General features: G+C 41.6%; 1 protein-coding gene across 3 annotated transcripts in view; it reads right to left on the bottom strand.

Moving 5' to 3' along the window:
- Positions 1-2,568: 2,568 nt before the first annotated feature.
- Positions 2,569-23,893, bottom strand: part of RHBDL3 (rhomboid like 3) — a 151,654-nt gene continuing 130,329 nt past the window's right edge. For 2 of the 3 annotated variants that reach the window (XM_029600729.1, XM_029600730.1), the window contains 3 exons: positions 20,386-20,486; positions 11,153-11,213; positions 2,569-6,243 (listed from right to left, as the gene is read on the bottom strand). In XM_029600729.1, coding sequence (XP_029456589.1) covers positions 5,972-6,243; positions 11,153-11,213; positions 20,386-20,486 — 434 coding nt within the window. In that variant the 3' untranslated portion in view covers positions 2,569-5,971. The remainder of the gene's footprint in view (positions 6,244-11,152; positions 11,214-20,385; positions 20,487-23,893) is intronic. The other variant, XM_029600732.1, reaches the window with a different exon arrangement.

Raw genomic sequence — 23,893 nt, 5'->3', positions numbered from 1 at the left:
GGATAATGTGAAAAAACTAGCCTATTCATGGGTCTGGAGGACCAGAATTGGTCACTCTTAAAAAGAGCATCTTCCTTGCAAAATCTTCATCCCCAAAAACCTTGTTGCAAAAGGGTGGGGCCCCGGGTGGCTACCCAGTTTGTTACCCTACTCCATCCCCCTCCCCCCCCCCCAAAAAAAAACAACCTGCTATTGCATCCAGAGGTTTATCCAAGAAGGGCTTTCACCCTCCCCAAAATTAAAGGTTTGGGAATGTTTGTATTACCTCTTAACATTCTAATACATTATTTAATGTTCTCATATTCGATGTTCCGCTTGTCCTAATAGCAAAAGGGTGAACCAACTGAGAGAGACTGGCAGCTAGAGGGCCAGCTCTACTTTAGGGTTGTTCATGTTTTTGTGGCTATTGGGAAAATGCTTTGTATGAAAGATTTGGGAACACCATTGCCATGTAACTGGCTTTGACTCTAAACGGCCCTGGTTCTTGCTCTTGGGAGTGGACTTGGCGTGGGTCAGGGCTCTTCCTGGTTTAAGAACAACGGGTAAAGGTTGGGCATTAAACTAACCCCAAAGAAGATTGTAAGAATTGTTCTCTTGCTCTCCTTTGTTTTCTAAGAGAGCTAATGTTGATCTGACTGATAGATGACAGCAAGCTCTATTGATAGCACCAGCTGTGGGAGAATACTAAAAGCAAGAATGAGAAAATAGGCAGAACCTTTCTGACTACAAAGGGACCCTAGGCTTCTGTCATGCACTATAATTCTGGCAACCGGCAAAATGGCAGAGCAAATGTGTGTGTGGCCAGATCAAAGCAGTCATCCTACTGCTTTAACCACTCCCAGGTAGTTGTTGATTGTTGGTAGAAATAGGTTGAAGAAATACAGCCAAAGCATTCTTAAATTTCGGGAACCAGACTTACAATATAGCTTTAGCATGTAAATCTGCTAGTTTTGTTCACCTACCTGCATTTTACAGCTAAGTACAAGGTGAAGACACTTCCCTGTAATCTTGCTGGTCTCCCATTGGGCACTATAGCTTTAATGGCCAATTAGGATAACAAATCCTAGCATGCAATGTGGGAGCATTCTCAAGATGGCATATATGCATCTCCTCAATCAGTAAGTTCACTGCCTGCACAATGAGGCCCTTTCTAAGACTTCAGGGCAAGTTACAATAGTCTTGTGATACAAACAAGTGCTATAAAGCAGGGGCCACAGCAGACCTTAACTTTGGGCCCCTCACAAATTAACATAGGGGGTGTATTGTGCTAGCCCCACCCCACTGCACCCCATGTGAATCTTCACAGCAATCACTACAAAACCTTTTAATTTTTGGTTCTGTATTGGTTGTTTTTTCACTCAGTCCTTGCCTTGACTACTTAAGTGTTAATCTCTCTGCTATAGAGCAATTATGTAAACAGAGCTCCAACCACCAGCCATACCTAAAATTTTAAGAGGGGGGATAACTACCTGCCAAAGTCAACAAAGTCTTTGATGGCCTAACCCTGTAAAGATTTAAGGCTAAGGGCAGTGGTGTTTCCTTGTTCAAGTTAGCTTCCTTAAAAGGGTGGCAGATCATGGATGGGCAGTGATTCCAGTGCCTCCACCTTTAAGGGCTGAGTCAGACATGACATGATCCTGCTGCTCACAGAGGGGGCCACAACCCAATGTGCATGGCGGCGGGGGTAGTGGCCACACTCCTGTACAATACACTATTTGCTAACTTGAATAGTGAATTTAGTCAAAACCTAATAATTATCCTATCCTACTCTATGACTTATGCCTCTCTCTTGGGACAGCAATTACGATAAGGCCATATTCTAGCTACAAACGATCCGAGTGCATTTCCAGCTCTACAAAATTTCTAAAGCTCTTGGAAAGTTGAGACAAAGATCAGTGATGGTTTGGAAGTGCTTCTCAACCCAGTCCTCAGCCCCCACCTAGCCAGTCAGGTTTTCAGGATCTCCACAATGAATAGGCAAGAGAGATTTGCATACAATGGAGGCAGTGCATGCAAATCTATCTCATGCAAGAGTGGACAAATCTGGTCCTCAAGAGCCACAAACAGGCCTGGTTTTCAGGATTTCCAAAATATATATGCATGGGCTATATCTGCATACAAGAGTGGCAGAGCATGCAAATCTAGCTTATTTAAAGTAATTTCTATTCTACCAATATTAGAATATATATGCTAAGCAAATACCAACTAAATAAAGCAAACATATTATATATTAGTGTTTTCAAATCTCCTGGAGGCACTCCTCATGGGTCTGGTTTTCAGGATTTCCAGATTGAATATGCATGAGATTGGAGACCTAGTGTATACAAATCTATCTCATGCATATTCAGTCTGAAAATCCTGAAAACCCGACTAGCTAAGTGTGCCTCCAGGAGAGTGTGGGAAACACTGATCTATAAAGCAATACAATTAGGCAAAATTCCTAAACAATTAAAACTACTAAATACAATAATGCATATTCGTTGTGGATATCCTGAAAAGCAGGCCTTTTTCAGCTCTTGATGTTTAGAGTTGGCCACCCCTGTACTACTAGGAGAAGGGAAGCAGGAGAGGATTTTAAAAGCTTTTTATTTTAGACAGGATACCTACCAGATCATTTCTAATAGAAAAAAAATCTTCTGAAATTTCAAGACTGGAATTAAATAAAACACATGAATGCCTTTAATGTAAAAACCTGAAAAGCACATCTCTTCTTTTACCTGCCTTGGCTTTTTTTTTTCATGTTAGGCAAACCTGCCTATTACAAAACAATATATTAAAATACATAGAGGTCCATAATAAAATGGTTTATCTGGTGAAGTTAAGACAGCCTGAAAAAATGTGGAATTTTAAAATTCCCCTTGTGCGAACTGGATCTGATTTATCCAAATAAATTTCTAGCCAGATCAACTTACCTGAATAAATCAAGTGTTTTAGGGCAGGCCAAAGTTTCTTTGATAACTCTGATATTCAGTGTTATCTGATCCTGGGAAGTCTGATCGTGCTGCGAGCTGGTCTTAAAATTATCTGGATCAACTTAGAGCTCAAACTACAACCGAATATTAACCTCAGAGAGTATAAATATTTTATTTCAAAATGGGCAGAATTCATGTTTTCTTACAGTGTCGTCCTTCCAGTACTTTAAAGTAATCTGGATATTCGGTTAGTGGGTGTTTCCCTCCCTCTCCCCAAGCCTATCTTATCTAGCCCTGTTATGTCTATTATAATAGGGTTCACTATTCTGTATTGCTCCCAGCTCAGTGCTGTGGTAATGACTTTTTGTTTAACCTCTAGTAAAGCATTTATATAAAATAAAATCAGGACATTCTGGATAGTTGTTGAAAGTATAACATTTGGCATTTCAAGTCACCGTAAATATTTTTGCTAAACCTGTCAAACACATTCTCCTTGGTGTGATACAAAGCTAATGTCTACAACCAAGAGGAAAGGAGGTGCACCTGGCATACGAGAGGCTTGGCACAGAAAAGGCTGGTGAGTATCATCACTAAGACCTGCTGTGTTCAGCTGGAGTACTTTATGAGATTCGCTAACAAAACTGAGCATTCAAACACGGAAGGCTCAGGACATAAATGAGCGAGTACTACCATCCATAGATTGCTGGCACATTTGCATCCTGGCATTAAAACAGTGCATGATTTTCCAGCTACTTGTAACCTGGATTGGCCACTGTTGGAAACACGGATGCTGGGCTTGAAGGACCCAATATGGCATCTTCTTAAGGAGCATGGTCACAGGGCATGAGTTACTCGCTAGGGCAGAGGTGGCCAACTCCATTGCTTGAGAATCACAAAACAGGACAGGTTTTCAGGATATCTACAATGAATATGCATGAGATGTATGTGCATACAATGGAGGCAGTGCATGCAAACTATCTCATGCATATTCATTTGTGGATATCCCGAAAACCTGGCCTGTTTGTGGTGCTTGAGGACTGGAGTTGGCCATCCCTAGCCTAAGGTATTCCCTAGCATGGCACAGGTATGCTATGGATTATGGACCCTGCTGTGGGTGCCTCCTGCCAGCACGAGATGTTAAGTAGAGAAAAACTGATAGTAAGGAAAAAGGGCTTGGCAGCAGAAGATGGGAGGAAGAAGAGAATTTGCTTCCTTCATGAGCCCTTTTCTGTACAGACAGTTTTAAAGGCCAGCAATCCTATTTACCATCAGGGAGGCCCAAGGCACTACTACAAAATGAAGGGCCATATGTACTAAACATTTTCCTCACAGCTATAAACTAGGAAAAATATTCTTAGTATATCTGGCCCAAAAAGAGAAACTTAAGCCTGTGTTTCCCCAATTTAAGCCTAAGCCTCACTTAAATTAACAAAAATGTTGCATGGCACACCAGCCTCCACAGAGTAAGCAGTGCGGACATCGAGAGAACTCATTTGGCCAAAAGAACATGGAAACACTGAAAGCCCCACCCGTCTCTTTCCTAAATTTGAAATCAACGGGAGGGGGAGATACACATGAACCCATCCTGCTGGTCTCTCCCTCTGTGTATAAGTGCAGGAGAAAGGAAAAGTCAATGTGGTTCAGGCAGCTGGTTCAATTAATGACCTTGGCTGCCGCATGCAGCTACCAGAGCTCCTTCACTGCTGCTGCTTCCAACCCTCAACATGAGTCACATCCAGCACTCAGTGCAAACTCCCACTCAACCTGGGGATACGACAGAGGCTGGAAGGACTCAAAGATGGAGAATATGAGGGGGCTCTGTGTGCAATGCGTGTTCTGCACCATGCAGGTCCCAGATATCCATATCCTGCACGTTGTCCTTTAGTTACCATGCCCCAGGGCTCATGCTGCAACATGGAAGAGGTATGCATGATGACATGTTCTTAGGAAGGAGTACCTACATCTTTAAGAGCCACCACAGGGGGAGTCTCTTGTTGCTATGAGGTGCTAAGAACAGAGGCCTTGTGCTGGCCTGGATAGGAGCATCAGGTAATGGTGATTTTTCTGTGGCACATATGAAGTCTGAAGGCACACTGGTTGGGAAACAATGGATTAACCCACCTAACATGGCTGTGGGATAATAAACATCTCACCAAACTATTAAACGTTCCTTCAGTAAAAGTGAAGACCATAAACTTAATTTTTCTAAGAAGCTTCGTTTGCTACTTTCAACGTCAAATTCCCTCCCTTCGGCCACACGGAGTTAATTCCCCAATGACAATACTGAAAGTAATAAAGGTAAATATCACCATGAAAACGGAGCAAATTTCTATTAGAAGATATTCTGAAAGGCTAGGGAAGCTGTACTGATGTTCTTTATAGTATCACTCTTCCAAGAAGGCCAGGGCAACCTGCATGGCGCGACCCTGGTTAAAATGTGAACATAAGTAAGGATAGGTAGGCTGGATGTTTTGAACAACAGGCCTCACTACCTTTGGTGGGTGTGTGAATTATGACAAAGTTAGTAAGAAGACTTGGAAAGGGCGGCGGATATTAGATTAAATGCTGGTCTTGTAAGAATCAAACAGGAAGATAAGGCATGAAAGGAGCCAGCAGTGTGGCAGAATTTTGGAAATGCTTGGGTAGATGGCAGTGGTGAGGGTGCGGTTTTGAAAGAGCAGGTGGAAGACCTAGGTGGAGCTGGTGTTAGTTGGCGGATGGGAATTTGTCTGCCTGTTCTACCCACACTGTCACAAAACCAGAGGAGGAATCACATCTGGGCAGATTGGACGGACCAGTTTGTCATTAGATGCCATCATCTAGTGTGTTACTATGACTGTGGCAAAACAGGTTTAATTTTGGCTGCTTGTAAAATATCTAGACCTCAAATGTTCTCTTCTACATATATTAAGACAAAATTCTTACTGTACATTTTCTACTTGTGCCTGTTTAAGAAAAGCACTTGACCGAGAACATACTCTTTATACAAAAATAAAACCTTTTTTTTTTGTAAGTGGCATATGCAAGTTTTGACATTCAGATGGCTTTGTCCTGACTTTCTAGGGAAGTGGAGGTAGCTTCATATCCAACAGACTGTAGGCAAAAATGTTCCAGAAAACAGCAAACAGCAGAAAGAAGATGTAGATGGAAACAAAAATCCACCACAAGGACTGATCTTGCAGCCTCTGTTCATAGTTCCTGAGGATCACCACACCCAGCGTGATCCCCACCAGCACCCCGCTCAGGTGGGCCACAAAACTGGGGTGGGGACATGGAGGATACGTAGATGGGTGGAACCTCAGCCACACAGCTCTTCCAAATTCAATGCTCACTGCAACACAAAGGGAAAGGGGAAGTCAGTCTAGGATTAGGGGGGGGGTCCAATAAGCTATGACAGAATTAGCAGTTGTCTTATCGTTAAGGAATAAATTGTCTCAAGATAAAACCAGAAACCAAACAATACCGTCATTTTTGTTTAATTTATGTGTTGTTTTCCGAAGGGAATGTCCACATCATGAGCAACTAAAGAGACCCATTTGTGGTGTGCAGACAACGATAGGGGTTGATTGTGGGGTTAATGGCCCTCGCTGGGAAAAGGGACGGGCCTAATGGTTAGAGTAATGGGCTGTGACCCAGCAAAACCAGAGCACAAATCCCACTTCTGCACTGACATTCCTTGTGACCTTGGGCAAGTTACTTTCTCTCTTGTGGCCTCAGGTACTCACTTAGATGATAAAGCTCTTTTGGGAAAGGACTTCATATACCTGATCTCAAATAATCCTGTAAGCAGCCCTTTACATCATTTGGAAAGATAGGTTTAAAATAAAAAAATATTAACAGCAATGCCCCAAGACTTGATTAACTTTGCTTGGTAAGTTATTGCTTCTACAAATTAACATTTGCTTCTTTAAAATATAATTAGTCTTATTATGATTTTCCAAACATGAGACTGCTTTCAAAATGTAGATTTACAGACTATTTTTACTTCTAAAATAATTAAAATGTGATAGATCTCTTGGCACTCTATAGGTTAACCATGCTTTTATACATTTTAGGGCTAAAGATTCTACAGCTGCTTAGTGATTTACAGCAGAAATAATTTTTTTTCTAAAGAAAATCTTTGGATCAGGTCCACACAGAAACATGAGCCACAAGGCCTATTTCCTCTGCTCATAAACTCCAACAGTTCCCTGCCATGGGTAAGCTGGGTTTCTACACAAGAAAAGCACCTCGCTGTCTGAGATTTTTCTCTGGATTTGTCCTTGGTTGAACTCATACTTAAACACTAAGCCATTTTGGTATTTATCTGCATCATTTACTATGTTACTATTTCATTCCCTCAGGAAAACTACAAGGAAACCTATTGCTTGTTTTGAAGTTATTTATAATATTTTAACTTTTTGGGCTATTATCTGCAGTTCCACTGACTGCCAGTAGATGGTAGGACAGGAATAATCACTGTCTGGTACAGGCATACATTGCCACCTTCCCCTCCTAAGGCACATGAGGATGGGTGCACTGCAGAGCTGCCAGCCTAAGAGATTCCTGGGTTGTTGTTTTTTTTAATGTGTTACCATTTTCCCACCAGTTCCCTCCTAAACACTTTCTTTCATCCCTCAGTGTAGGGGTAAGCAACTCTGGTCCTGGAATGCCACAAACTAGTCTGGTTTTCAGGATATCCACCATGAATATGTATGAGGTATTTTTTCATGTCCTGCCTCCATTGTAAGCAGATAGACCTTATACAAATTCCTGGTGGATATCCTGAAAACCATATCAGTACTTTGCAATGGGAGATTAAACACCTGTCCCCAACTTTCTTTCATCAAATCTCCTCCCCTTCAAATGCCACCATACAGATGAATTCCTAAAATTAAAACAGAAATCTTTGCATTTCAAATTAGCCAATCACATGGCACCTTCCCATATAAAAGTGAAATTGGGCACAGAACACCATCCTCCCCCTGCATTTCCCAGATTTATTAAAGCAAAATGTTCTCATTCAAGGTTTAAAGAGAGATGGGATCTGGATTCTCCTTTAAACCAGGTGGCACCTTTACAAGTTACTCAAATACTACCCAAGCCCTGTGATCCTCTTGTTTGGTTAGAAAATGTCAATATCATAAAAAATACCACAAACAGTAAAATCAACTTTTTATAATAACTTTCTTTTGTAAAAAAAAATCTATAATCAATACATTTTCATCAAAAAGATTTTTTACAACAAAAGTTAAAATTTGCAAACATACAAAACCTATTGAAAAGCATAATATTTTCATTTCACCATCTAATTGTGTAGTACACAGAAGCGCACATATGACAAATACTTACATGTTTGACAGATATTTCTATATGAGGGAACAATACCCCCTATGTAGACATTATATACAGTACATCATTAACAAATATTTATATAAAGTAAGAGGCAAAATTTCTACATAATTTTTCTTGAAAGACTCACAATCATTATTAGGAACCCATCTTGGAAAAACCTTTTTTGGAAAACCGTTTTAGAAAACTTTTTATCTGTTTCATATGTTGTCCCTTTTCTTTTAGGATCATTTTCCCTTCGTCATGAAACAGCTTTCTTTGTCTATGCACCCGCTATGTTTCTATTGAGTTTCACGGGAAGCTTCCACCCTTCCCGACACTGCAGTGTTTCAGCATCAAATGCCTGCATCAGGGGAACGGGATATTCTTAATTCTAAAATTAGAAAAATACATCGGGTACTTTCACTTACATCATCATCCAAATGGCATCATCCAAATGGCATCATCATTCAAATGGCATCATCCAAATGGCAGATGAAATTTAATGTGGATAAGTGCAAGGTGATGCATATAGGGAAAAATAGCCCACTCTATAATTACACAATGTTGGATTTCATATTAGGTGCTACAACCCAAGAGATCTAGGTGTCATAGTGGATAACACATTGAAATCGTCGGTTCAGTGTGCTGCGGCAGTCAAAAAAGCAAACAGAATGTTGGGAATTATTAGAAAGGGAATGGTGAATAAAACGGAAAATGTCATAATGCCTCTGTATCGCTCCATGGTGAGACCGCACCTTGAATACTGTGTACAATTCTGGTCGCCGCATCTCAAAAAAGATATAATTGCGATGGAGAAGGTACAGAGAAGGGCTACCACAATGATAAGGGGAATGGAACAGCTCCCCTATAAGGAAAGACTAAAGAGGTTAGGACTTTTCAGCTTGGAGAAGAGACAGCTGAGGGGGGATATGATAGAGATGTTTAAAATCATGAGAGGTCTAGAACGGGTAGATGTGAATCGGTTATTTACTCTTTCGGATAGAAGAAAGACTAGGGGGCACTCCATGAAGTTAGCATGGGGCACATTTAGAACTAATCGGAGAAAGTTCTTTTTTACTCAACGCACAATTAAACTCTGGAATTTGTTGCCAGAGGATGTGGTTAGTGCAGTTAGTATAGCTGTGTTTAAAAAAGGATTGGATAAGTTCTTGGAGGAGAAGTCCATTACCTGCTATTAAGTTCACTTAGAGAATAGCCACTGCCATTAGCAATGGTAACATGGAATAGACTTAGTTTTTGGGTACTTGCCAGGTTCTTATGGCCTGGATTGGCCACTGTTGGAAACAGGATGCTGAGCTTGATGGACCCTTGGTCTGACCCAGTATGGCATTTTCTTATGTTCTTCTTATCATATGACTGCAAGCTGGATTACCACTTCCTTCTCAAGAAAACATCATGGCGGGTCTGAGCACACTCCGACACAAAATGCATATTTTATTGTCTCCCTAACCAATCACAGAAGCGGAATCTTCCAACCAATGAACACCCTCTTCTATCACCCTTCAATAATTTCTTCAACAAAAAAACTGCCAACTCTATTCTTTATTCAGTCCGTAAGGTGTAACAATATGCCACCTAAAAATAAAAGCTTGTACCTTTTTCAAAAGGTATTTTGAAAAGTTGTCTCCCCATTCTCTTTGGGAAAATTGTGCTAGCATAGCAAATTTCCATGCGGCCAATGCAATATTTGCCCCAGATCATTTGAAGGAGATAAGACTTTTATTCGCAGGATGATGGCCTTTCATTGACATACCCACACTTTGCGCATTTCTATGTGAGTAATATATGTGAACTGGTGCCCATGCGTATTGCTTTATATAGGGAAGACGACGTCCTGGATGTTGAAATTCTGGATACAGGAGCATTTAAGTTGCATTAGACAAAAGAAAATTGAAGCCCCATTAGTACCTCATTGGATTGAGAAAAACCATACAACGGCTGATTTGAAATTTGCAGTAAGTTGCCATCGAAGTTAGGTATATGTTGCAGATTACTTATATAATATATAGTACTATAAGTACATTTGATTTGAAATGCACTATATTTTTTATGTCAGATCATGGAGTTCAATTAAGATAAGCAGTATGGAACAAAAATTCTAGCGTCGCCATTATTTTGAGAAGAAAATAGCTACTTCGTTCCTAATAAGTTAAAGTCATTTATTGTACACTATTAGCGTCATACAATGATGAAAGTGAAAATACCCGATGTATTTTTCTAATTTTAGAATTAAGAATATCCCCTTCCCCTGAGGCAGGCTTTTGATGCCGAAACACTGCAGTGTCAGGAAGGGTGGAAGCTGGTAGTGAAACTCGATAGAAACACAGCGGGTGCATAGACAAAGAAAGCTGTTTCATGACGAAGGGAAAACAAAACTAAAAGAAAGGGGACAACATATGAAACAGATTAAAAAGTTTTCTAAGATGGTTTTAAGTTGATTTTACTGTTCATGCTTTTTGTGATACTGTATTTTTGGAACAGTATAGCGGACATTGGGGTTTTGGTATAACTTTGGTTAGAAGTTCCATTATACTGCATTTTACTTTAAACACACCCTAAAATGACACACACCAAGCACCTCAGGTTGTGCACAGCCTGCTAGAGAGGATTCTTTGAATCTGAACAATAACAAAGCTTCTCCTATCGTACAGTGTCCAGACTCTCATCATCAGACCTCCATTACTGATTTAATGACCTTTATAGTATTCTAAGGAACTGGTGGCCACATGTAGTTTCCTTATTTTTTCTGACTCCTGCTTCTCACTGCATCCAGCCAGGCTGGTGACTGGAAAAATGGCATAGGCTTCAGCATAAAGAAAGGGGACACTGCCAGCACAGGAAATAACAGTACAAAACCAAAGTCAGACAGTAAAGGCAATAGGAGTCTGCTGCACCGAGAAACTTACTGCAAACCAAGGCAACAGCCACTCGCACCCACTTGAACTGGCACTTCATTCCCGACCAGTTCTGAAACAAAAAGCACAAATATAGAGGGTCAAGCACCATTTCTTTCATTCCAAAACGTTAAAAGCATTAGGAAACTGGATTTCTTGCACTGCCAAAGTGCTATAATAGCTCTCAGGCACGGACTGGAACACAAGCCACGCGCTTCTCTGATGTTATGATCTGCTTTGTCATTTTTTTTTTTTTTTAAATCAACAGAATCATAAAAAGAGATACTGGTGCTTCTAGAGGTTGAGAATGGAGGAATAAATAAAAGTCTGGAGGTGATAGAGTCCTTCCATCCTGTACTGTACACACTATTGTGCTGACAAAAGGGGCAAAGTTCAATGCACAATAAATCCTAAAGAAACCTTACAGAAGTCCACAGCGAGTGCTGTAAAAGAATGCATCATGCATGCTACACACACAGATTACTGGAAGGGAAGACGGGGAAGCCTCAGCTGATCCCTTCTGCAGTGTATATATAGGAATACACATCAGAGTCACACAAAACGGCAACGTGGGTGGCATATGAATGGGATTTTATAGGGTTAAGACATCCTCACACGTTACTGAGAAGGTGGTGGTTGCTTGGAATTGCCTACCAACAAAGGTAAGAGAATTCAAGGACCTTCAAGACATACACAAGGGATGATGCTATGATCAAATGTGTGTGTGTCGGGGGGAGGGGTCCAGCCTGGTGGCTCATGCGGGAGGTGCTGTGCGCTGCCACGCGGAAGATCCTGGATTTGATTCCTGGGATAGGACTTCCACTCCCTGGGTCGTCCCAGGACTGGGGGATGCTGCAGAGGCTGCATTCACAGCTCCCCAGGGAAAGGAGCCACAGTCATCACTTGTCAGATCCAGGGCCCATGACTGCAGGGCTCTGGAAGGAGTCCTACTGCACGTTCCCCAGCCCAGGACTGTCGCTGCGCTGACGGGGCTACATGTAAAGTGGGGAGGGGGGGGGTCACAAAATAGGAGGAAAAATATCCCGCTAATTATGAAGGAAGGCTCACGGCACCAGATCCAAAGCTCTGGTTCCAATCAAGCTGGAAGTACAGTGCAGTAAGAGGAAACTGCCTGATCAAAGAAAATGCAAAAGAAAAATCAAATGAAGATGAAGACCAGAGAGCAAGTTCAGTCCGCAGTGACACAGAAGGCAAGGACAAGTGGGCAGACCAGCTGAGCCGATTAGTTTTCCTCTCTGTTCCTAATACGCATACATGGATGTGAGTCACATATATATTTCTGCATGGGAAGTTTATTTTATTTATTTATTATTTTTACATACCGACATTCGATCTGAGATATCACATCGGTTTACATTCAGGTACTGTAGGTATTGAGTCATGGCCCTCCTTTGCGTTCTGCATGGAGCTTGCCACACATTTACAACTAAATGTTTATTTCCTCTAGAAGTGGACAACAGAGCAAAGAAATGAAAAGGCAGAAGACTCCACGGGTGACAAGTTAATTTAATAGCCGAAAAGGCACTGACTGCACCATTAAATTTGTGGTATGTTCTATAGGCTCCATCCAGAAAAATACCTAAACGGTGGTCAAGGAGTATATTAATTTCTCCCCTTAGATGGGTTGGTAGAGGATGACAAAAACATTTAAGATTCCATTGTTTTTTTTTGTCTCGACACCCTTGCCGAGAGAGCCGGGAGCGATTGCCGCGAAGGACAGGGAAGTAGAGCGAGCTACTCAGTCCATGGCAGATGAAATCTCGCTCAGTCCCGGAGCACCTGAGATGCCGTCCCCCCCCCCCCCCAGCAAATGGAGCGCCGCGAGACAACACAGGAAAACCTACAAGGGAACTCCATAGGGCTCGGAGCCCAGGGAGAGGAGTTCCCAGAGGAAATATCACAGCTAGGCATATCTCTGCCTAGCCCAACGCTGGAGGAAGGAAGGGACACTGTTGCTAGAGTCGCAAGAGGTGGTGAGTTTACTCAATTAACCTCCTTTCTTGTAAGGCCCAAGGTGGTAACAATGGACGCTATCTGGGACGCCTTAGCTGCTGTTGAAAACTCTGTTATAAACCTCTCTAAAATGTGTGTGGAATCAAATAAATGTAGTAAAGAAAATGAAATGAGAACTGAGAAGCAAGAAAAGAGAATACAAGAGATTGAAGGAAAAGTAAAAACTATGGAAAGTTTCCAGCATCATACGGTACAAAGAGAGACTGTGATTGATAAAAAAAATAGAGAATATTGAGAATTCGATGAGAAGTACTAATATAAGAATTCTTAACTTTGCAATAATTACCCATATACCACCGATGGAGTTGTTTAAAAAGTATTTAAATGTAATATTAAAAATGCCAATGGAGGCATCTCCTTTAATTACAAAAATATACTATTGGCCTTCAAAAAAAGAACAGAAGCAAGATCATCAAGCTCAACTTAATATTACAGAATTATTGGAATTGACCCATGAAGAAACAGTTCTTGAGAGGGGAATACGTTTTGTTTCGTTTGCCTTTTTGTCTGAGAAGAATAATGTATTGAGGTTATTTTTTCGTAACAGATCAGCAGAATATTATGGTCAGAAAATATGGCTGTTTCCCGATATCACGAGGTCAACGCAGGAGAGGAGGAAAAAATTCATACAAATGAGGGAAGAAGCGATGGCTATATGTTCAAAGTTTGTTCTTCGTTATCCGTGTAAATGCGTAGTCAAATATTTGGACTCCGTATTTGTATTTTTTGAACCCTCACAACTTCGTTTCTTTATTGATTCTCACCAGTTAACTGCGACATAGATAGCACAATTGGTGCATAATAGATTTGTATTAGGCTAGGAATCGGCTGCCTTTATTTCCTTTTTCTTGTTAACAATGAAATCTTTCGCTCTTTAGAATTTCACATATCCCCCACTATATTGCTTAATATATGGATTGTTACTGTTTAAAATATTCTTGGAATTGATTTTCTTTAAAGGACTGATATAAATATGTAACCTTTATTTCCAATCACAATGGTATATTTGTGTAAATTGTTAAAATGCAATAAAAAAAAAAAAAAAAAAAAGACTCCATTGTTCACAGTTATTACCAATCCAAGGAAAGTTGGATTCTACTCCCACACAGTTGATTTCCAATTATAGGCGTCTAAAGGCATAACGCATTTACACCATGTGTTAGATTAGAAGATAACAGGATGATTATGACTTTCCAAAAGATGAAAGGTCAATAAGCACCAAGTGACAAGTGTTATTTCTCCTATCTACAAATACAACACTATATCTTGACATTGCCATTGGAAAATCTAGGTTTGGCTGTACTTGGAACTTTTGAGAATTTTTTCAAAACCGAGGAGCTTGAGAAACTCCCCTTGTCTAAAATACATAAGGCTTTGAAGCAGCTATGTCAAGAAGAATGAGTAGAACTTCCACGTAGTAGATGGATTCGAGAAAGTGGATTTGCGAGTTCACAACAAATACTGAAATCTTGCTTCAAGCATTTGCCTGAACTACCTTCAAATGTGTATATAAGGGAAATACAAGATGTATACCAATCCCCAGCATTTAAACCAAAAATCTCTATTAAGGAGATTTGTGCAAAATGTAACTCTGGAATGAGTAACCTGTCCCATACTTTCTGGTTATGTCCTCAAATCCAGTCTTTTTGGGTCAAGATAATGTCTTATGTGGCAAAGCTTTTGTATTATATCATTCCTATTACCCCTGAATCTTTTCTCTTTGAGAGCTTCATTCTGCTGTTATTTAAGAGCAAAGGAGACCAGCTTTTTGTTAAGAAGGTTTGTGTCTTGGAGAAAAAAATGGATTCTTTTACACTGGAGGGGAAGTGATACACCTTCCTTTTGGGAATGGAGAAATCTGTTACATATATGATATGATGCAGGTGGAAAGTGTGGCCTCTAACTCCACTTTTAAATGACGGAGACTATTTCTAGTGATTTGGGAAAAATATGTCCAAACTTTGTCTTCCCGAATTCAAGGCTTAATTTTGAATAGTTGATTTTTGGGATGTATAAGGAAACAAGGGATAGTTCTTTGCATCACCTGATGTCTAGAAGACTTCTTCACATTGAAGACAGGGTAGGGAAGAAGGGTTTTATAAACTAAGCATTTGTTGATTTATGAGGCAGGTGCTTAGAGGGAGGATGAGATATAATTAGAAAGATTTTGTCTTTGCATTGTTAAATATTCTTTAGTATCTGTCAGTGTTAGGCTAACTCCAATATTTGCATGAAGGGTTGTCTGTCATATTACTATGAGATTGCGGGAGTAAAGGAAGGAGCAAGAGGAAGGGGGGGAAATAGAAATTTATTTATTTATTTATTTAGGCAATTTTATATACCGACATTCATAAAGATTTCACGTCGGTTTACAGTACATTAGAATTAACACATCAATACAACATATTAACCCATAATTCTTCGGTTTAAAACAATAAAATAAGCACTGCCGCTATTTGAAATGGCACCAGGAGAACAAGGCCGGAGCCAGTACTGCTCTCTTCTGCACAGAATGACGCCGACCGAGTCTGGCAGGCACCATTTTGTACGGAATAAAAGTAATAATGAGACTGGCCTTGGTCTGCGAGTGCCATGTGAAACGGCAGCGGCAGCGGGGCAGGGGTGACCCTGCGAAGACTGAAACAGATTTTAAAGACTTCATGCGATCAGGAGGACCAAGGGAGGCTGGGAGCGTTGGGAAAGGGCATGGGACAGGCCTGGGTATTGTTTTTGGAGGAGCAGAGGCTGGACAACTTTTTAAAACAAGGAAACGAAGGAAAATGAACAAAATTTTGTTAGTTTTTCTTTCATGTCATTTTTTTAAATAAAAAGAAATGGGAAAGAAATTTCCTGTTTCGTTTCAATAAAAGCACAGTGCTAATACCTGCCCATTAATAACCAGTAAATTTCTAAAAAAAAAAAAAAAAGGTACCAGGTCGGGGCTTGTGACGGCAACTATTTTCCACTTTTTCCCCAATAAGGAAAAGGAAGAAAGTTCCAAAAGGTTCCCGATTGGTGACATGGCAGAAAATCAGCACTGAAAACATCTTACTTACTCCCTTGACTGCAACTCACCTGAGCCAAAGAGTGGGAAGATGAACTGACCAAGGCTACACACAGAAAGTCATCAGCAAAAAGCAGGATTAGGCCTTACAGAGTTCAGTTTGACTCTTAAGGGCCTATGCACTAAAGTTTTTCTCTCATTTTGTGTCTATGGGAAAAATGTATAGAACCCTTAATCCTATAAGCTGACCACTCGATCTATTTCTTCTTGGGCTGGAGTCTGCTAATTGATTCATTTTGTGCATATCAAGCCAGAAACGAACCTCGCTCTTAAGACAGGCCCTGCTGCATATGGCCTCAATCTCTCCAATTTACTGCTAGTGTTCTTCTTAATAGCTGTATTGTGCCAGAGAGCTTCCTTCTGCCTAGGACACCAGAAACCAATCACTTTGTTGTTCTTTTAGCTATAACAGTACCAAGTAGCCTGAGGGTTCATTTATTTACTTCAGACAAAAAGCTTTTGTGACTCGGAGCCGTACATTGAAAGGTTTGAATCTCAGTCGCATGGGCATCACTCCCCTCCAGGAGCAGAAGAGTGGGTCTCACTCAACTATTCCCAGCACAGTCTTTGCTGAGGGTCTTTTAAACGGTATCACAACGTATGAAGACCCCAGTTACTTCCAGCACCGATACAATTCCTGGAACTGCACCACCATCTGGAAGGAAAATCCACTTTCATCTCGCTGGTTTTCTTTTGGGGGGGAGGTGTTTACAAAGTTAAACCAGTCACAGGAGCCGACCTATGGAAAAGCTGTCATTTTCACCAGAAGAGCACCTGTTTAATTGACTTATGTGCCGAATTCTGTGAAAGCTTTGTTAAACCATCGGATGAAAAGGGAAGTGGCAAAAAGGCAGGAAGGGGCATTTGCCTATCTTGCGTGCACCCCACTGCTTCCAACTTTTGTAGCCCAAAAGATAAGGCTATGACCAACCCTGCTGACAGTGGAAGAGAGCACGGGACCCGACATCTAATCTCAAAGCACCTCACTGGGCTGGAAGAAGAAGCTGCGAAGACCAACAGAACGCATTCCTCTTTTTCTGTCACTCAGAAGAGCTCAGTCCGAGTCCCAGGACCACCGAAATTGGAAAACAAATTGTATTAGTCCAATGGATTCATGTTCTGACATGAGAAATGCTAATTGATTTGCGCTTAAAAAGGAAAAAAAAAATAGTCAAGAAGACAGTAAGAATTTCCTCCTCCGAGAAAATTCCCACACAAATGGCAGGAGCCACTTTAAATGTAAAGTTTTATTGACTTAATGAACAATACAATAGTATACAAACAAGGCATATATGTCAATTGGGTTATCATAAAATGGCAGGAGCCACTTTAACAGGAAACCTAGAATCTGAGGGTGGATGGGGGACCGCAAGGCCCACCTGGTCTACCCAAAGGAAAGCCAACGAGTGCAGATCACAGGAGCACTGGTCAACATCCAACCACACCTACCTTTAAAAAGGAAAACCATCTTAGAGAAAACCCAAAGAGAAACACAACCTTATTAGTGACCTGGCTCAGGAAAACCCTGTTTTACATCTGCTGAGGGAGAATACGAACGCCAAGCTTTCTGAGAACAGAGATTCCTCCATAAATCTTTAACTGCAGCGATCCTTCTGTGATCAATAAACATAAAACAAAATTCACTCTGCCCCCTTGTTTTCAGTCTCTATTCTAAGGTGACCGCCAGCCAGTAATTTCTCATCTCATCACTGCTCTGAACATTTCTGTTGATGTACCCCTGAGGGATTCATCCCCCATTTCTTCTTCTGCTGCTGTTTAGTTCAGCTGCATCTTCGTTTCTCTTGGTGTCTGCAAGGCATAATGGAACTGGAGATTCAAAGAAGAATCCACTGGGAAATAAAATAAAGGCCGTGGTTGCCGATTTCAGCAAAGCGGCAAACGGATTCCCATCTTGTCCCTTATGTCATTGTTTCACGGTGTTCTCTAAATAAATAGGAGGAAAACCAAACAGAGGCGGTTTCAGAAAGCTCCGGAGTGTTACGTCAATAAGAGGAGGAAAAGGAGTGAGGTGTTAAAATTAACAAAATATCCACTTCTAACAAATTAGAGCTTAGACCAGTTTAAAGCAACAGGCAATTGGCACAAAATGTTCCAAAAAATAAGAAAGAAAAAAAACAAAACCCCATCGTTCCCACAGTTCACCCACCAAAAGCCATCAAGCTCGTGATTCAGTAGTTGCCACTCAAGGCTCTGCATCAACCTTTGATCTCAATCATCAAAATGGTGACAAAACGAGGAGAATCCACATTACCCTGGAGACAGAGGTGAATGTCTACTGAAGAAGAAGAGTGCTTTCTCTCTGACACAGATACGGTTTACGGTTTTGAAAGCTGCACAGTCAGGGTTTGCGAATTTACCTGTGGAGTGCGCTTTTCCATGCATAATTCTCAGCACACCTTTCTCTTCTCAGAGGACGAGATTCTTTTCAGGGTCTTTGTGTTCAAGTGTTCGTGTCAAATGAAAGCAAGAAGCATTTATATGACTGACTGAAGCCACATTTTGTTGGACTGTGTCCAAATACGGAGAGCTATTGAACCATGGGCTTGCTGGTGATGGGTGGGGGGAGAAAAAGGAAGCTGCTGCTTAAAATTAGAACAGGATTTTGAAGGCACTTCTTTTGGGCACAACATTGCAAAAAATAAAAATAAATAAATAAAGCACAACAGACAATTCCTGTAGGCCAGCAGAGCCACGCCTCTCATAGGAATGTGCTGGCCTTTGAAAACGACAGGGAAATAACGACAATTTTCACGTCATTTCCCACCCGAAACGACAACAGGGCATTTCATTTAGCACGCCCCCCATAAAATGGAAGAAACTAAATGAAAAATTAACACAAAATAAATAGAAAACTAAATTAAAAAACCCAAATGATAAGTTTCTCCAGGTGTGCCTCTGCCCTTTCTTGCTCTGTAGGGGTTTTGTTCTGTCCCAGTTTAGCCCATGAATGTCCCACTCTGATACTGATCCACGGATTCTCTCTCCTTTTTGTCCTCTTCCACGCTCTCTGCTCTCATTTTGCTAGCCAAGCTTCGGTAGATCAGGTTCAACGCAATCCCTGCCCGAGTGGAGAATCTTCGTGCTGCTCTACAAGGAGCGAGACCTTTGCGCTAGTTTGGGCCTGTCAAGCAGGCCGATTCAGTAAAGTCTGCGGGAGAGCGGACGAACGCCCGCTCTCCCGGCGCGCGCACCGGCCCCTCACCGGTGCGCGCGATTCAGTATTCAAATTAGGTGGTGTGGTAGAAACGGGGAAAAGGAGGCGCTAGTGACACCAGCGCGTCCATAGCGCCTCCTTTTAGCCTGGAGCGGCGGCTGTCAGCGGGTTTGACAGCCGACGCTCAATTTTGCCGGCGTCGGTTCTCGAGCCCGCTGACAGCCACGGGCTTGGAAACCGGACGCCGGCAAAATTGAGCGTCCGGTTTTTGGCCCGACAGCCACAGGCCAAATTCAATTTTTTTTTTTTTAAACTTTTTTTACTCTTCGGGACCTCCGACTTAATATCTGCTGAGGGAGAATATGAACACCAAGCTTTCTGAGAACAGAGATTCCTCCATAAATCTTTAACTGCAGCGATCCTTCTGTGATCAATAAACATAAAACAAAATTCAATCTCCCCCCCTTGTTTTCAGTCTCTATTCTAAGGTGACCGCCAGCCATGTTGAGGGCGCTATTAGGTGCCACGGGTTGGACGTGCGTTTTCCTCCCCTTACTGAATAAGGGGTAAGGGAAAATGCGCATCCAAGAGCAGGCTAACAGTGCGCTCCGTCGGAGCACTGTACTGTATCGGCCTGATAGTGAGATGACGCTTCAGCAGCCCATTAAATTGACCAAAAGCCAGTCAGTGATTCTGAAATACTACCGGGCCTGCAGATATTCGCCCGTTCATACCTAGGGGGCTGCAAGTTACAAATCATGTCCAAAAGGACCCAGGAACCAAGAAAAATGGAGCAGGTTAAATAGGACCTGATGTTTGGGGAGCAGGGAAGGGGGAAAGGAATTTCTTATGAAGTGGTTTCATGGAAAGCAAAAGGAGATTCGACCAGAAGAAGAAAGTCCTTCAACCAGAGATCAACAAAAAAAGGTGAATTCTGCTGTGTAAAGGTTGTAGAACATTGTGGGTTCTTACCATCACTATATTGGCCAGATGGGCAGAAACGACTGCATACACCCCTCCAGAAGAGCCCACCACAGGTGCAGGCATGTCCGCCACGGATACCGCCAATGAACCTTGCAGAGGAAAAGCCATTATTAGAAGGTTGGGTACAACAGGAGAATATTTCAATTATTCTGGGTCAGCAGCAGCATTGAAAAAACAAAACAAAACTGAACAGCCAAGCTGACGTGAACAGTGACTTTACAGCAAGGGTAATATCATCGGCTCTTCGCATCTATTTTAAAGATGCCATTAGGGATATATGCTATGCCAGTTACTCATGCATATATCTTAAAGTCTCAAATAAAGAAAAAAGGCTGTGAATACAAAAATGAAGAAACACCCCCTGTGAATTCGATGAACTGTTAACAAAATGTACATTTCATTTAACGAAAACAGTTGCTTTTTTTTCTACTTTACAACAGGTGTAAATTGATATTATTAAGTAACAGTATTCATCCCATTAGCACATGACTTGGGATTCTTTATGCAGTGTTTGACGTCAGGAGAGGTAACACACAGGCAGCAGTGCAGCCGCAGAAATAAATCTTGGGGTTAACTCCGACTATTCAAGCAGCTTATTGAGTAATTGCATATCTCAACTTTATTTAGATTTATTGGTCAGACTGACCATTCCTTTGGGGAAAAAAAAAACCAAAATGTTAATTACAAAAACTAGACATCTGATCCTTTTTTTTTTTTAATTTAGGCATGATGAAATGCAGTTACTGGTGCACACAAAAATTGATGATTGGCATAGAACAGACTGGCATAGTTGGGTTTTTATGGAACACTGGACCAAGAGATTTACAGAATTTCAGGTTTTGGTCCTGGCTTTGCCACACACTCCCTATAGGTCTGATGTAGTAAAAAGCTTCTCTTATTGTGAGCCTGCATGGAAAATGCTTAGTACCTCGGGTCATAAAAACCTCCCATGTCTTAATTTACTCATTTGAATTTGGTTAGTAATAAGCACCATATTTCCAAATTCTTCAGAAGGATGCGGTGCGAAATGCAATAAACAGCATCCAGCAAGAACTGAAGTCTGGGTTTTTTTTTAAGAAGTAACTTGCTATTATAACAAAGAGCGGAACAGAACCCAAAACAGTTCATGTTGAGAAGATATGGGACAAAACAGTCTGGCATGAAAGACACAGAAGTAATTCAGATAACTGACTGAGAGCACTGCTTCGATTCCAGCATGCAAGTGACGCTTCCGAATTTAAATAAAACTCTGACAATACCGTCCCTCAGCACAAAAGAAAAGCTTCCAATCAAGAAAACTTTTTTTTTTTTTTAAATTTCAATTGATATAATTACACCACTGAGAAAACTGCTAGCATTCTGTCTAGACATGGATAAGAGATCCAGCTTGTTTACACTGTCGGAAGAGATTAAATGTTTTCTTTAGCTAATCTTGGCAGCCTTTAAACCTCATTATGAGACTGCTGCTGCTCTCTCGTTACACAGCTGCTTTTGGAAGACAAGGGTTGTGTGTCCTCCAGAGAGATGTAAGAAGCTGGCTCCAAGGCTTGGCAGAAGAAGTCAGGGGATCCTGCTGCCCACTGGAGCCAGCAACATCTGAGCATGTTTTGGACATGCTAAGCTCACAGACTCCAGGGTGCATGTGCACACACGTGTTTGTGTGCGGGTTGGGGCGGGGGCCTTGCAGAAGGGTGTTCGTGTGTTCCAGGAGTTCAGGCGCAGCTTTAGGCCTTCACCCTGCTAAACAAACAGAAGTCGCTAACATGAATGTGCAGGGGAAAGAATCTGTGATGCATTACTGAATTACAGTAGGGACCAAAATATCGTATCCTTTTGAGAAAGCCATTGAAGGCCTACTCAGTCAGAGGAGCCAACTTTTCAAAATGATTGGGGGGTGCTAAACCCAACACAAACTACCCCTCTCTTGACAAAGGAGTTTGCTCAATATTGGGAGCACTAAAGCTCCCACTGCACTGGTACCCATGTACCCAGTTACTGTATGAAATCCACCATGTACACGCTTCCTGTGCATGTGTACATCCCATATGCAATTATACAAAAGTTTAAATATCTTTCCACAGCAGACAGACACATTTAGGCACCAGCAACATAGGCAAAGGCCCAGATTCTGAAGGCGCCCACAAACTGAGACTTCCGTTGTCTGATTTCTGGGGTAAAACTCCCCAACCCCAGTCCTCTGCCTATGGGCGCTATAATCTTAAATCCAGTCCCGACAGCAGAAGAACTCCAGCTGATGTCCTGCTCTTCCTATATTATTTCCTGGCATTATTCCCCTCTAATTGTTTGTGGGCTGTGTGCGCACAAAAGTCCTTGTGTACAACGTGCAACATGATGTCTGAATTTGTGCACAGCGTGCTTTCCTTTTTTTTTTTTTTTGTGCATGCTATGGTTTTCCTTTACGCACTTCTTTCATGATCCACGTGCGTGTGCACACGTGCCCAGCTTACTGGAACACTGATTTCTCCCGCTCTTTCAGTGCTCCCAGTAAGCTGCAGGGTGGCGTTCACAATTCTATCGTGCACTTTTCCATTCAAGCACACAAGTGTACAAACCCCACAACCTCCTGAAAGGAAGAGGCCCGAAAAGGATGACTGGAAGCAGATTCCAACAGGCTAGGAGCAGACCTGGCCATTATACCAATGGAAACATTCGTCTTAGTGTCTCAGAAAACTTGCATTCCCCTTTTTATTTCATTTTGCTACGTTCTGGAGCAAAGGTGTGAGGCCAGATTGCATTGTTCTATGTGCAGAGGTACCAAGTCAATTTTCAAAAAGCTTCTTGTTCTACGACCCTAGCAGGGGTTAGGAAACTCCAGTTCTTGAAAGTGGCAGACAGGTCTGGCTTTCAGGAGATCCACATGCTGGTCTAAATTGACAACAGTTAATTGGCATATTTTGGGTATCCTGAAATCCAGACTCCCTCCCCCCCCCCCCCTTTTGTGATTCTCAAGGATTGGCTTTACCTAGCACATTGATTTCTTTCCTACGTAAATTTCCACCTCTTACCTGAAAGGACCCATCTGGTCTACTATCTCTCCCCCTCCTCCCTGCCCTCTGCAGACTATTATATAATCTCACTAAGGTCCATGTCCTCAACTGCTGGTCTTCATTACAAACTATTCATTACATTAAAAAAATTCAAAGTTTTTTTGGAGTGTTACAGCTATCTTCTCTGCCAATACGCAGAGGCTTCTGAAGACTGGATTTATAGGGCCCTGAAAGCAAATGTACAATAATCTCTATGTACAGACCCTTTGTTTGTCCAGTTAAGCATCTGCAACAGAGATCTGGTAACAGATCTCTATTGCAAATTAATTGCCTGGAATCAGAGCTCCATATACTGAATGGAGGATACAGACTCTGCTACCAGGTGGACTAAGTTTTTGAAAATGGAACTCAAAAGTATTGCTCTTGCAGGCTTCCACTGTGAGATAATGCGCACTTGATCTTGCAGGCAAGTCGACTGGCTGGCCAAA

This window comes from Rhinatrema bivittatum, chromosome 4 (assembly GCF_901001135.1).
Source record: "Rhinatrema bivittatum chromosome 4, aRhiBiv1.1, whole genome shotgun sequence".
NCBI lineage: Eukaryota > Metazoa > Chordata > Amphibia > Gymnophiona > Rhinatrematidae > Rhinatrema > Rhinatrema bivittatum.
The sequence above is the reverse complement of the archived record's forward strand: the minus strand, read 5'-3'. Positions and strand labels throughout refer to the sequence as shown.